Genomic DNA, 13,159 nt, shown 5'->3' on the forward strand with positions numbered 1-13,159 from the left:
CCACATTCGTAGAGCAAGTGAATGTTGCCCACTGGGTAAGCATGGACAAAGCAGCTTTTGGGTGACATAGATCAGAGAAGTAGAACATGACCCACTGGATGTATAGTAGCCACAGGAAAAGCATTTGAGAATCCTCTGCACTGCATCCTGGCCAGTGATTAGCCAATTTTGTGAACCCATGGCCTAGCACCAAGTTCAATTTTTGACACCCACAGCCAATGTTCAAAAGGCAGGTGGTACACCAAAAGCTGAATCATGTGTGTGCTGTGGTAAATCTCCGCAACTGAATGACAGGCTAGAAACTGTCATGCACAGGAGTTCCGTTGATGGTGTCTAGTGCTTGTTGGAACTGGTGGGATGTAAAGTTGGGAAGCCAACAGAAGGCTCAGTCATAGTCAACTAATTCTACTTTTGTCCCCCTTCTCCTCCTTGTCCTTCCTGCTGAGTTCTACAGGGGCAAAGCTGAGGCTAAAGAAGAGGCAGCTAACAGCTCCAGTCACCCCCTGGACTGTAGGGATGCAGGTGAAGAGGGCTGGCTGAGGGCAGTGCCCCATGCCCCCTAGTCAACCAACCTCCAATGATGTCCTGGTAAGAGCTGTTTCCACTCATACAAATGACTACACCAGATTACAGTAGAAGCAGAACAGAGAGGCTTTAACCATGAATTCAGTGAAAAAGAATAAACAATTTCAAGGAGTGTGAACTGTGGCCGGCTATTAAAGCAAGAGTTGCTAGTACACAAAAGTTGTTAAGGCTAAAGACCGAGGAGAGAGCTTCTAGGATTCTCCTGTAGTGTTATTTTCAGTTTTTGGGTCTAATAACATACAATAAAAGTGGTTTCCCCCAAACCCACCTCTAGCCAGCCCTTTCAGCTATCCATCAGCATGCCTGCCTCAGTAAATTGTTTGGCTGTTCCAATGCCTATTATGGATTAATTTATCATAGAGCAAGTTGCGGGTTGATTTCATTGCACACTGGAATGGGTCTGTGCTAAGACCTCTAATGAACTTGATCTGGGTGTGTGGGTGATGTAATTGGATAGCTTCTTTGTCCTATGAGTACTCACTCAAGTATGGATTGAAGTCGGTCTACAACTCAGCCTATTGAAAGGGTAAGTTGAATTTTCTCACAGTCTATGGTTCCCTTTCATGCACTTCCCATGAAATTAAAAGATCTCTGTGAACATTATTGGTAAAACACTGGTAGTCATCACAAGGTCCCGGTTAAAAATGAATGTGTACCTACCACAGGTAGGTAAAGGAGGAAAAGTAGGAGTGGTGAGAAGGCTGAAATTGCAAGAAAGGAATGCAACCTGACTCAGAAAGGACGTTGAGTTTGTCAAAGTCAGTTTCTTCCTGCGTCTTTATGCCAGCTAGAATGGCATATGGCCAGAGATGTTCTCTGCATGTCTTGCTGCAATTAATCTTTCTGTTCTTTTGATTAATTGCTGGCATATACTGTATCCCTCCCCATTTATGGCCTCTGAGCTTTCTCTATCCCTTAGCAGCATATACAACTGAGTCTTGACGGCATACACAGAAATACCAAAGCCTATCCACTTTTAGATGGGGTTAATTAATTATAGAAACTTTGATACATCTGTAGCTATGCATGGCCTAGTCTACTCTCTCACACAGAAACAAAAGTCTTCTCCTAACCCATCAAATCTCAATTATTTTTTCTGCTTTTTTGAAACAATTATGATTACTTGCACTTGTTTTCTTACTCATTAGTTTTCTTACTCATTGGATACATTGACTACATTTACAATTCATAGTAAGTCACATGGCCAATAGTTTACCATGAACATTGATTACTTTAGTCCTTCCTGCTAGCAGCAGAAGCAACAAACCACAATCCTTGGTTTAATGTTATGTCCAATCCAGGGATTGTGGTTTGTTTCGTGTATCAGGGGTGTTATTTGATCTTATCCGGAGATGCATACAAAGAATATATTTTAAAACAAAAATAAAATTCTGAACAAAATTCTGAACAAAATAAAATTCTGAACAAAACTTATAAACCACAATTGGTGAGTAAATAGCAAACCTTGGCTTCAAATCATAGTCATGGTTTGTTTGGAACAAAACAAACCACAATCCCTGGTTTGGACATAACACTAAACCAAGGTTTGTTGCTCCCACTTGCTTGTTGGGGGAGTGAAATAGGAGCATTCTGTATGTTCGCAACATTGCCACCCACATTATGAAAACCATGGGCCCGAGGCATTGTTAGCTTATTTGATAACTCTGTCCCTGGTCAAAATAGCCTTGATATCTGTTGTCAGAAAAAATTAAGAGCAGGACCAAGTACAGATGTTCTCAACTATTCTGCAACCTTTCTGCAGAACATCTTAAAGAAGCTCTAAGATCACTTGGGTACCTCTGACTTGACAGCCTCTACAACGAAGGAACATTGTGCTTACAGCTATATGGAGGAGTGCTTGTTCATTCAGCAGCAGTGGTTACAGATTATGGTGCAAAGATTGTGGTGGCCTGTAATGACTACCATAGTTTGTAATGACAATTTTAATAGCTTGTAGTGACTTACTGCTTTGGGGGAGAGGCTTTGTGGCTAAGATGACCTATCTATAGTGTCACAATAGCATGAAAGATCCTATTTTGCCTGGACAAGTTAGTGAACAAGAGGAGTACACTCTATAGCATATGCAACTATGTTGTACTGAGTCATTTTAGGTCTATTAAAACAGTAGAGAGGTTTTCGGGGGTTTCTTGCCAGCTAGACTGTGATGGCAAAGATTAGATAGCAAGCAGTGCACTTACTACCAGCAGCTGCTGTCACCAGATGAAAACGGGTGATACTTTCCAAGAAATGGCAATGGCTGGCAATGGTTTGATTATATTACACCACCCAGTACATGACTGGCAAGTAGTTTTCCCAGAGCTGGAATTCAGCAAGGACAGAAAAAGCTTACCCCTACAGTAAAACACCAGGAGATAGTTAAGGACCACAGGCAGCCTGATCTATGCTGGGAGGAAAAATCCTTTAGAATCACAGCATGAAACTTTGCAACAGTTTAAAGTTAAGAAAATTTATTTAAATGAAGATTACATTATAAACACACACACAAACACACAGACACACACCAGTTCCATGGTAAACGCTGACATTTGTTCACAGAAGGTATTACTATTTTACAAAAGAAATATTTTAGATCAGAGACAAAAAACAATCAGGTTTAAATGGAAGAAGGGAACCTTTCCAACACTTTTAATAATAGAAAGTCTGTCTCAAATGCACAGACAGAACACACACACCTTAGCAGCATGGGCCAAAGAGAACAGGGCGGGGGATTGGGGGATAGCTACACATAAACACACCCCAAAAAGATGTAAAAATGCAGTTAAAATAAATTAAACTAACCGTGTAGCTACAGAACATTGTTTTCTTAAAAAACTACAGATCTGGAAAAGTTCAGTACAGGGATTTTGTCCCTAATACATTGATATTCATCTCAAATTATTATTATTTTTATCACATAGTACACTATAGTTAAAGGGAAATGCTAACAATATCCCAATATTTTCCAATCTGGAATTGTGGACGTTTTACAAAGCTGTTTCTTTTATCTTTGATTAAACATTAATTTAAAAAAGAAAACCAAGTGCCCTCCCCACCTTCAAAAGACATGGTAGCAATCTTGTCGTCTTCTTTCCATTCCGCCCATGTCATCTTAGTTCTACAGTCAAATTAAGGCACTTATGCATGTTGTCCTTTTCGCATTTCTCCCATCTCTTTAATCTCAACCTTCTCATACTTGCCCGTCTTCCGCCTCCTGGTAACCACGAGCACAGTTATCCCAATAACAATGGCCAGGACTACCACCACCACCACTGCAATGATGCCCGCTGTCAGGCGCTGCATAGAGAACTCTGGTGGTTTGTCATCAACGTAGTATACTAGGATTTCTTCAATATCTAGAGGTTCGTCATTGACATAGAGACCAAATATATTATCGGGTGGGAAAATGGGTTTACCCTGGATGTCTTTTTCAAAGTAGTAAGCTACATCTGCAATGTCTACATCTCTGTAAGACTTGTCCGAAATGTTCTGCTTTAGGTCGATATGGATTAATGGCTCCTTGTACTCAACAGCTGTGATGAACTTCGGATGGAGCATATAGCGGTTTTCAATGAGCTGTCGGAAGCTGTTTGCCACTTCTGATTCAGACAAGGGAGTTTTTCGCTCTTTGTGCTTCATCTCAATGTAGATCCAGCTTGTTCTGACCAGCTCGTTGCACCTCATGTTGAGATCCCCCTTGTCCGTCCTCCTTACCCCAGCGCTGTTCACACACCAACAAGTATCTGTCTGATTGCACTGCCTGGCTTTGAAGAAGCCCATGGCATCACATTCTGGGTTATAAAGTCCATCGTTGTCCACAAACCCATGTTCGGGCCTGGGAAAACTTCTGCCTCTTTTGGTTTTTATTTCTGCCTTCATCAGCAGACATTTTGGAGTCAGCGTTGAACAGTCCAGCCTCTGGTTCGAACCGCGTGCCGTACAGATGCAGCTGCCAGATTCCGAACTGCAAGACGCCAGGTTATTTGTTGGGCAAAAGCAGTCATTCTGGGCGGCCGACGTGGCCACAAGCATCAACACCAGGGCAGCCCCAAAAGCAGACTCCATGGAGGATGAGCAAAAGAGGTCTTTAGGGAGAGACAGGGCAACACAGCAGCCTGAAGACAAGACACATCCACAACAAGAGCCTCCCGGTTTCTGAGTGATAGGGCGGGACAGCTGCCTCTCTTTCTACCATCGGACCTGCCCAACCAGTCTGGCTGGTGACGCTCAAACAAAGCAGGTGTGTGGTGACACGGAAAACCCACAGACCAAGAGAGCTGCGCCTTCTTCAGTAGGGAGTGGCAGCAACTCTCTGCCTTCTCATACTTCCCTACCCTCAGCCTCGCCTCCTGGTAATCACAAGTGAGGTAATTCCAGAAATAATGGCCAAGACTTCCACCACCACCACTTGCTTTTCTTTCCTCCCACTGAAGGAGGAAGCACATCATGCCAGAAACACAGAAACCAATACTACATTAAGCTCTTGCAAATAGAAAAGTGCCTACCCCATGGGCCAAACTATGCATAAGTGCTGGGTTAGAGGCTACTGTGAGGCCAAGCCCAGTCAGCCTCCGTTCGGTTCAGCCCAGGAGGCCTACTAAACAGGGAAGACAAACACTAGCTCCAGTGGTCAGTACTCATAGTAGACAGGAGGTAAAGTGGAAGAGATCACAGCCTCCAGAACACCCCCTTTTCTGTTCTTTTCTTTTCTCTGTCTTTTTTTTTTTTTTTTAAGAATCCTTATTATGTGTCAAGTGTTTCAAGATGTAATGCTGAGCCATTTCCATGGATAATCCACCAGACTATGGTAAGAAAGTCAGAGGGGGTGAGCAGACACTAGGACAGTTCTGGAAGCAGGGTTATACTTAAAATTTTTGGAATGCCCAAAGCAGCCAATCCCAACCTGGTCCTCTGTAGATTTTGTTGGGATGACAATTCCCATCACCAGCCACGGTAACTGCCTTCCTCTAATGTGGGTTTCACTGCCTTCTATCACTTTTTAAAAGTGTATACCTAATAAAATTCAACCGTACAGTACACCAAAAGTGTGGATTGGGGTAGCTGTGATTGGCCATAGCTCCCTATTTAAGTGTGCCCTGTGTCAAATTGGGCTTTCCCTCTGAGTATTGTGTGAAGTGGCCCTCATTTCACAATCAACTCTTAAGAAATGCTGTTCTCCATACCATGTATCCCTGTTGCCTTGACCCTCATGGAGAGGCCCTGTCCAGTCCTGAAATTACATCAGGGGAGCGGGATTAAGATTGAAAACAACAGCACAAATAACCCTATGATATCAGCGAGGGGCATTCAGCCTTTGTTGACCAGGGTGCTCTCCAAGTGTTTTGGCCTACAACTCCCATCATCTCTGGGCAGCATGGCTGTATTCACTGAGGCTAATGGGAGTTGTAGTTTCAACGCCTGGAGAGCACCATATTGGCACAGGCTGTTTTAACACAATAACACCATTACAGTTTCTTCTTCTATTAGGTTTCAGGATTCTTTACCATTGTCCTCTGCTATGACCATCCAAACCTGCCCTCTGTACACAGAAAACACATTACTCCAGGGGTCCATAGGTCCATTATTGTGTCAAACCACGAGAGCATACGGCTTAAGCTAGTCTTTCCTGTAGGGTTCTTGTTATCCAATACGATTTCAAAATTGGTGTTATTGCACATCCTTGATGGGTTGGCTATTTATCTCATTTTAAAACAAAACATGTTTCTGCTCCTTGTGGATGGTCACTACATAACCTGCTCCTTTTGAAATGTTCCAAGCTTAGACAATAAAAGACACAGCAACTTTCACTTGAGCTTTGCAAAGTTAAAAATACAATGATTAATATCATCAGGGAAGTTTCAGGAGGCATTTTGCAATCAAAACTCTGAGTAATTACTTCATAGGTGGCATTCTAGCAGACAGAGAGGCAGCAGGCATGTCTGGTTAAATAGTCATCCTCCCCCCAAAGGAACCATGGAGACAGCAGCTTGGGTGGGGGCTACAGATCTCAAAGTGGTCAAAATACACAATGAAAACTGCCACCCTTTGACTGCTGGGATCTCAGATGTGGGGCATGATTCAAAGAGCTGCATATGGACCTCCAAACATGCACTTTGGTTTTAAGCAGTTCCCTCCCATTCAGTTCTTCAGGGTCCTCCAAACTGCTCCACACAAAGTTGGAGAAGCTCCTGCCTTTGGATTGGTCCCTACTGAACTTCCAATAGGGCTGGCCAGTCAAAGTTCCCACTTGCTCATATGTTAGGGATCAGCTGACAGGCACTTATCTTCCTTGCCCCCTGCGGGCCAAATTTGACATGGCGAGATGACAAGGTGATAACTATAGGCTGCATACACACTAACCCGTTTATGGCGGAAAAATGCAGGTTTTTCTCAATCCAGAATTATTCACACTTATCCTCAACATGCTGTTTTCCACTTAGTTTAAGTCCAAATTATTCTAGATCTTACCTCCCACAAGGATGGGCATGGTTACTTGATAAGCATCTCAAACCCTCCCCTTGGTTGGGTTATTCATGCCTTTTCCTCCATGCACATGCCCCAGATGACTGAAGAAGGAAGTGGTGATTGGCATCCTGGCATACGCCCACCCACAATGTCATTGGGCAGGTGTAGACGTGGGCGCACACACCCCATTGCCAGGACTGCTGATGTCTGTTTTTACCTCTTTTCAAATGGACAAACTGCAAAGCCAACCTGGAATGAGCTTTTATTTTTATTTTTTTGAAAGAAACCAGTTTCTCAGGAAGCCCCTTTCTGGGAGGCAGAAATATGCAGTAGATCTAGGCCGTGCATGGACTGCATAGGGAAAAAAGTACTCAGGCTCCATTGATTCTAGAATAAAATAATGTATGTACACTGAATTAAACACACACATGCACTCTTTAAGGCTGCAATGCCACTTATTTGGGAATGAACCCCCACTGAACTCAATGGGATTCTGATTTCTAAGGGGTTTTTGCACTGTAAGAAAACCTGTCTTCCGCTTACCACTGTCACAAGTCACCCAAGACCAAGTTTACACAACCTCTGCAGAGGTGGTGGATGTATGCTAAAGGTTGCTCTAACATGCTTTCTGTTGTGCACTGAGAAATCACTAACAAAAGACTCTGCTCTTTCTTTTTTAAAGGCTCAGGGTAAATTACATATCCAGTTAATTCATAGAACTGACTCTGGCATATATTGGTTTGGGACGAAATATATCCAAAACCAGCTCTTGAATATCCTTCCATTTATCTTCCCCAACTGTGTGCTCTCCAGAAATTTGGACCACAATTCTCATCAACCCCAGTGAATATACCCTCCAAAATGTACAGAGGGCACCACCTGCCCTACTCATACTTGCTGGAGCCACGGGAATCTTTCCACAGGAGACGACTCTTTCTATGATCCGTCTGGGTGTGTTTTTACATCACAGATACCAACATTCTCTGGAGAGTAGGTAGAAAATAGGGGTGGGGCCAGGAAATGCTAGGGGAATACCAGGCAAGGTTATTAGCGTTCTTCTGCTGATGAAAGGTGTCTAGGGAGTGACAGTAAAAAAAGAGGAGTAACCGGAAACAGCAGCCAGAAAGCTGAGAAGCAGGACAACAGGATCATTTCATACTTCATCAGAGATTTATTGCCATCAAAAATGAGCCCCTGGACACAGGCCTGGTATACTCACATAGCAGGATAAAGTGACAAACTGCTAAGGTGGCAGAACTGACTGCACCACTGCAAGCAAAAGGTCCTCTGTCTTCTTTAAAATAAAATAAAAAAGCCCTGCCTGCAAACAGAAACCTAGCACGTCATGGAGGAAAATTCGACCACAGTACTGGTTTTCTATTTTGCACGGCACCCCCATCCACCAAGCATATATCCCACCAGATATATAGGAGGAATATGAGAAGGTACTTGTCTATTCTGCCACTATGGCACTATAGCATGGTAATTAAATGACTGACTGCCATGAGGAAGTCCCCGGTTTGAGGAAGTCAATAGGTGGCCTTTAGCAGGCCACTCACTCAGTCATCAGCAGTTCCCTCACCTGTAGTATGGGGAAATAATTATAATGACTTACTTTTCAAGTTTGTTACACCGATTGCAGGTTCATAATGCTTATGAAGTACCTTGAAAGCATTATGCAAATGTTGAGTATTATTATTTCTGAAGTACATGTTGAGGCAAACAAGCCAAAGTCTAGAATATACCAACAGTACATCGCCAGCAGAAGAAAACATATGGAAAGGGGTGGAGAGATCAGTCTTATTTCTTCCACAAATTTACCATGCAAAACACCAAGTGCTCTCAATGTCCAGGGCCTGTTAACATCTACTCCGGGGAGTTTTAGACCCTTCAGAAGCCCGCGGTGATCTGTTTATAAGGTACTCAGGGTAAAGTTACTCGCCTTCATAGCAATCCTGATGCCACATTTACATCTTCAGTGAGATGTCCAGTGCAAGGTCTGCAGAACCATTGTGGGACCAGTTTCAGCTGCTGGGGGTCAGTTGACATGACAACGGAGCAAACAGCATGTTTCCTTGATTCTTGCCCCTTTTAGTTTATCAAATCTTCCCAAGGGGGGCGGCCAGGGGGATCTAAGGGGTGGTCAATGCAACTTTGCAGGAGATAGTAGCCCTGGTCATCTTGAAACCCAGGTACTCCTGAAAAAGCACTGCCTGGACCTCTTGGTTTCTGAGAAGAACTGCTTGATCATATATACTGACAATGGAGGAAAGCTGATTGAGAGGGCTATGGTGCAACAATGGCAAATGATGTTTCATCTAAGAGTAGCTTGGCCCGCTCCAATTTGGGTTCAGGCCTGACTGTGGAACTGAATCAGCCCTGGCCGGATGGTTGGCCTTTATTGAAATAAAGTGAGGGTGAGTGTTGCACTGTTATTCTTACTCAGTATCTTAGTGATAATTGATGCCATTGCTCCTGGTATCCTTATGAGCCAGCTAAGGGCTAGTCCACACTTCTACTTGTCCTGTTCCTAGAAAGCACAGTTCCAAGCGGTTTTCTGCTTGACCTGCACTTTCTAGGCACAAATCCGAGTGGTTTTGTCTTTGCCCCACCACTTCCCCCTGGGAAACTCACTCTTTAGTGCTAAATTGGAACAAACAGCAATCCACAGAAAACCTGATTGCTGTTTATTCCGATTCTGCGCTAAAGATCGGGTTCCCCCAGGCAAAAGCAATGGGGCAAACAGAGGTGTGGATAAGCCCTAGTGAGATGAGTATAGGAGGCAGTTTTACAGTGGTTCTGATCCTATCACCAGGATCAGAGAATAGCATTGGCTGTCTGTCTTTTGGCACTATCTTTACAGCGCCTGCTGGAGATCTTCTTTCAACAAGCCTTTAAGTGGAGATATGTATGCCAGCTTGCATCTGCATTCAAACTATTTTTAAGCACTTTATATATAAAATTAAATGTTTGGGTTGCTAGCCCTACCCAGAGCAGGCCTATTGAAATTCATGAATCTAAGGCAATGAGTTAACTTCAATGAGTCTCCAAAGACCAGCATTGGAAACAAACCTTCCTTCCTTTTTATATGTGGAACCGTTTTTAATAGCTTTTACACTTTTCTTGTGGTTTGTCACTGTTTTGTTTTATATTGGTGTATTTTATTGTTGTAACCCTTCCTGGGCCTTTATGGTGCAGAGTGGATAAGAATTCATATAAATAAGTAAAGTATTTGCAACAATATCACGCTGTTCTTTCTATGGGGTTTCCCCAGGGTGTGCTCTTAACTGAATCCATACATGGCAAGGCTCACTGTAAACACTTTCCAAATTGTTTTAACCATGCAGCTTGTCAGTATGTGCGCAATTTATCTTATTCTGGCTTAACAAGTCCAGATCCATATATCTACTTTTACAAGAGTGGGTGAAGTCGAGAAGTGAATGAGATGGCTTGGTCTCCATTCTGCTTCCTTTTTACAAGTCACTCAGCAACTAGTGAGAACCATAATTAATTGGAAGATGCAATTGGCTTGGTAAATACATCTCATTCTACATGAATGCTGGATAATACTATACTTTGGACTCAATCCAATCCTGAACTATGATTAGGCAAGCCTAATTCGTTTTTACAAACTCCCCTTCTGTTCCCATGAAAGAATAATCCATGGAAGACACTACCATTTAAGAGCCCATTATAATACAGGGGGCTTGCAGATGGGTGTTTACTGCAGGCTTGGCACATCCATACATCATCTGAATCAAAATGCCAACTCATATTTTCTCAAATATTAAGCTTCTGTCTGGAAACAACCACAGTGGTCAAGAACATGCGGCTCAGTGGTGCAAATCTTACCTAGGACACACTAAGGGTGGAGTTTAATCAGAGCAGACGCATAGAATTCAATGAACAGCATAAGTTAGGTTCATTAATTCTAAGCAACATTTAAGTGAAAGATCACCCTAAGTATTAAAAAACTTGACACACCTGGGTCTTGCTTTAGCCCTTAGAAAGAACTGGTAGAATTTTGTCCTACAGATAACACCATTTTATCTCCAGAAAGCTCCTTTTCAAAATAAATTTCTGCTAAAAAACATAGAGACGTTTCTCAATTACATTACCCGATGGAGAACACATCAGGAATATTTCTAATAGCTGAATCCCATCCATCAGAAGGCTTTGCCACTGAATTCTGTGGGATTTCCTCCAAGGTAACTGTGCACTGGCTTGCAGCCTAAATAGCTCTGAAGCATTGGTCCAGCACAGGCATCCCCAACCTGCAGCCCTCCAGATGTTTTGGCCTACAACTTCCATGATCCCTAGATAACAAGACCAGTGGTCAGGGATGATGGGAATTGTAGTCCAAAACATCTGGAGGGCCAAAGGTTGGGAATGTCTGGTCCAGTAGCTGGCTACAAACTGCTAATCACCCTTAAACACTGTATCCTTGACTTTTCCACCTTTCTTTAATGCTATTTTGAAACCCAAGACAGTTCCTGTCCCAGACTATTGACTTAACAAGCTCTGGGTGCATGCGTGTGTGGCATACCATGCCACACGCTAGCATCAAGCCGCTGGAAAACGCAAGGGCTGGCATGGGGAAGCACCTTCACACAGAAGGTCTCTTGGCCTTTTTGTGCTGCCATGTTAAGTGCAGGATGAAGCTGCAGTGCTGTGGCTTCCAGCCTGGCAGAGGAACAGAAGAACCCATCTCACTAGTCACCACCACCCCACAAACACACCTATTTAGATTTAATGCAACCAGTTACCACTCCTCATTAAGCCTACTACCCAGGATTTGAGTAAATGTTACTACACATCTGTAATGGTTCTAGGGGTTGCTCGTGCGTAAGTCGTCGCCACACCTGGCTGAGTTACCTGGGTGAACCCTATTCTGTCTGGACAGCCACTCACCCGTGGCTGTCTCAGTCGCTGGCAGAATCCGTCAGTGGGCGTTTCTTGAACTTCTTCCAGCAAAGAAGCTCTTTGACGCCTAGTCTCCGTCTAGTCTCCCTGCGCGGAAGCCTTCTGCGCAGGGAGGGTGTGGGCAGTGGAGGACCCGTGCTCTCCCCGCTGGTCTCCGGCGAGGAGTCATGGAGCCACCTCGCCGATTCCCCCATCTGCCCCCCTTCTCCACTGGTGCTACGCTGATTTCCTTCCCCAAAAGATGGGCTGCTTCTCTCCCTCCTGGGACGCTCTCCGTAATCCCTCTGGAGCCCTCCCTCTCCCTCTGGCTCCGATGGCAGTTCCCTGACAACATCTGATCTTTTGCTTGTTGTTACTGCACTTCTGATCTAATATTCAGCTGCATGTCCAAAAAGCGACAGCCACTGAACCACTTTTCTTGCCTCCCATCTTCCTGCGTCTCACCTCCATTAGGTCAGAGGCTTATAAAATGAGTCATGACGGTTTGGATGACTTCCTGCTTATTACACGCCTTATCTTTTCCGGCCTCTTTATCTTTTGACACACTGATGCCAAGCTTATGTAAGTCTTTTATTACTGAGTTAAGAGGCTAGTGCTGTGAATTTTGACCAGCTTAATTACTGTGAGTGAGCAAGCCTATTACTGGCCAACTGAGTGGACGAAAAACAAAAACACCTATGTCCCCTGATGGCTGGGAATCTCTCCCCAGTCTTTGGATGGCAACCTCCTCCTAAGGGGAGGGTCAGCGAAACAGTTTGAAGCTCATTTTGCAGCCTGAATTTTAGTTAGAACCTAACAGACCTCAGGTGCAGCCTTGAATTTGCTGAGGTCCAAATTCTCTGGTTTGGGGATACAGCTGTGGAACGCCCTCCCATCAAATGTCAAACAGATAAACAACTACAGTGGTACCTCGGGTTACAGATGCTTCAGGTTACAGACTCTGCTAACCCAGAAATAGTACCTCAGGTTAAGAACTTTACTTCAGGGTGAGAACAGAAATCGCGCGCCAGTGGCGGCACGGCGGCAGCGGGAGGCTCCATTAGCTAAAGTGGTGCTTCAGGTTAAGAACAGTTTCAGGTTAAGAACGGACCTCTAGAACAAATTAAGTTCTTAACCCGAGGTACCACTGTATTTGACTTTTAGAAGACATCTAAAGGCAGTCCTATTCAGGGAACTGTTTAATGGTTGA

General features: G+C 43.9%; 1 protein-coding gene across 1 annotated transcript; it reads right to left on the bottom strand.

The window, feature by feature from the left end:
* Window positions 1-3,036: 3,036 nt before the first annotated feature.
* Window positions 3,037-4,752, bottom strand: TACSTD2 (tumor associated calcium signal transducer 2). Its single transcript, XM_079981898.1, has one exon. It carries the CDS (start codon window positions 4,645-4,647, stop codon window positions 3,721-3,723), a length of 927 nt encoding a protein of 308 aa, XP_079838024.1. The 5' UTR covers window positions 4,648-4,752; the 3' UTR covers window positions 3,037-3,720.
* Between the last annotated feature and the right edge of the window lie 8,407 nt (window positions 4,753-13,159).

This window comes from Podarcis cretensis (assembly GCF_951804945.1).
Source record: "Podarcis cretensis genome assembly, chromosome: 6".
Taxonomy (NCBI): Eukaryota; Metazoa; Chordata; class Lepidosauria; order Squamata; family Lacertidae; genus Podarcis; species Podarcis cretensis.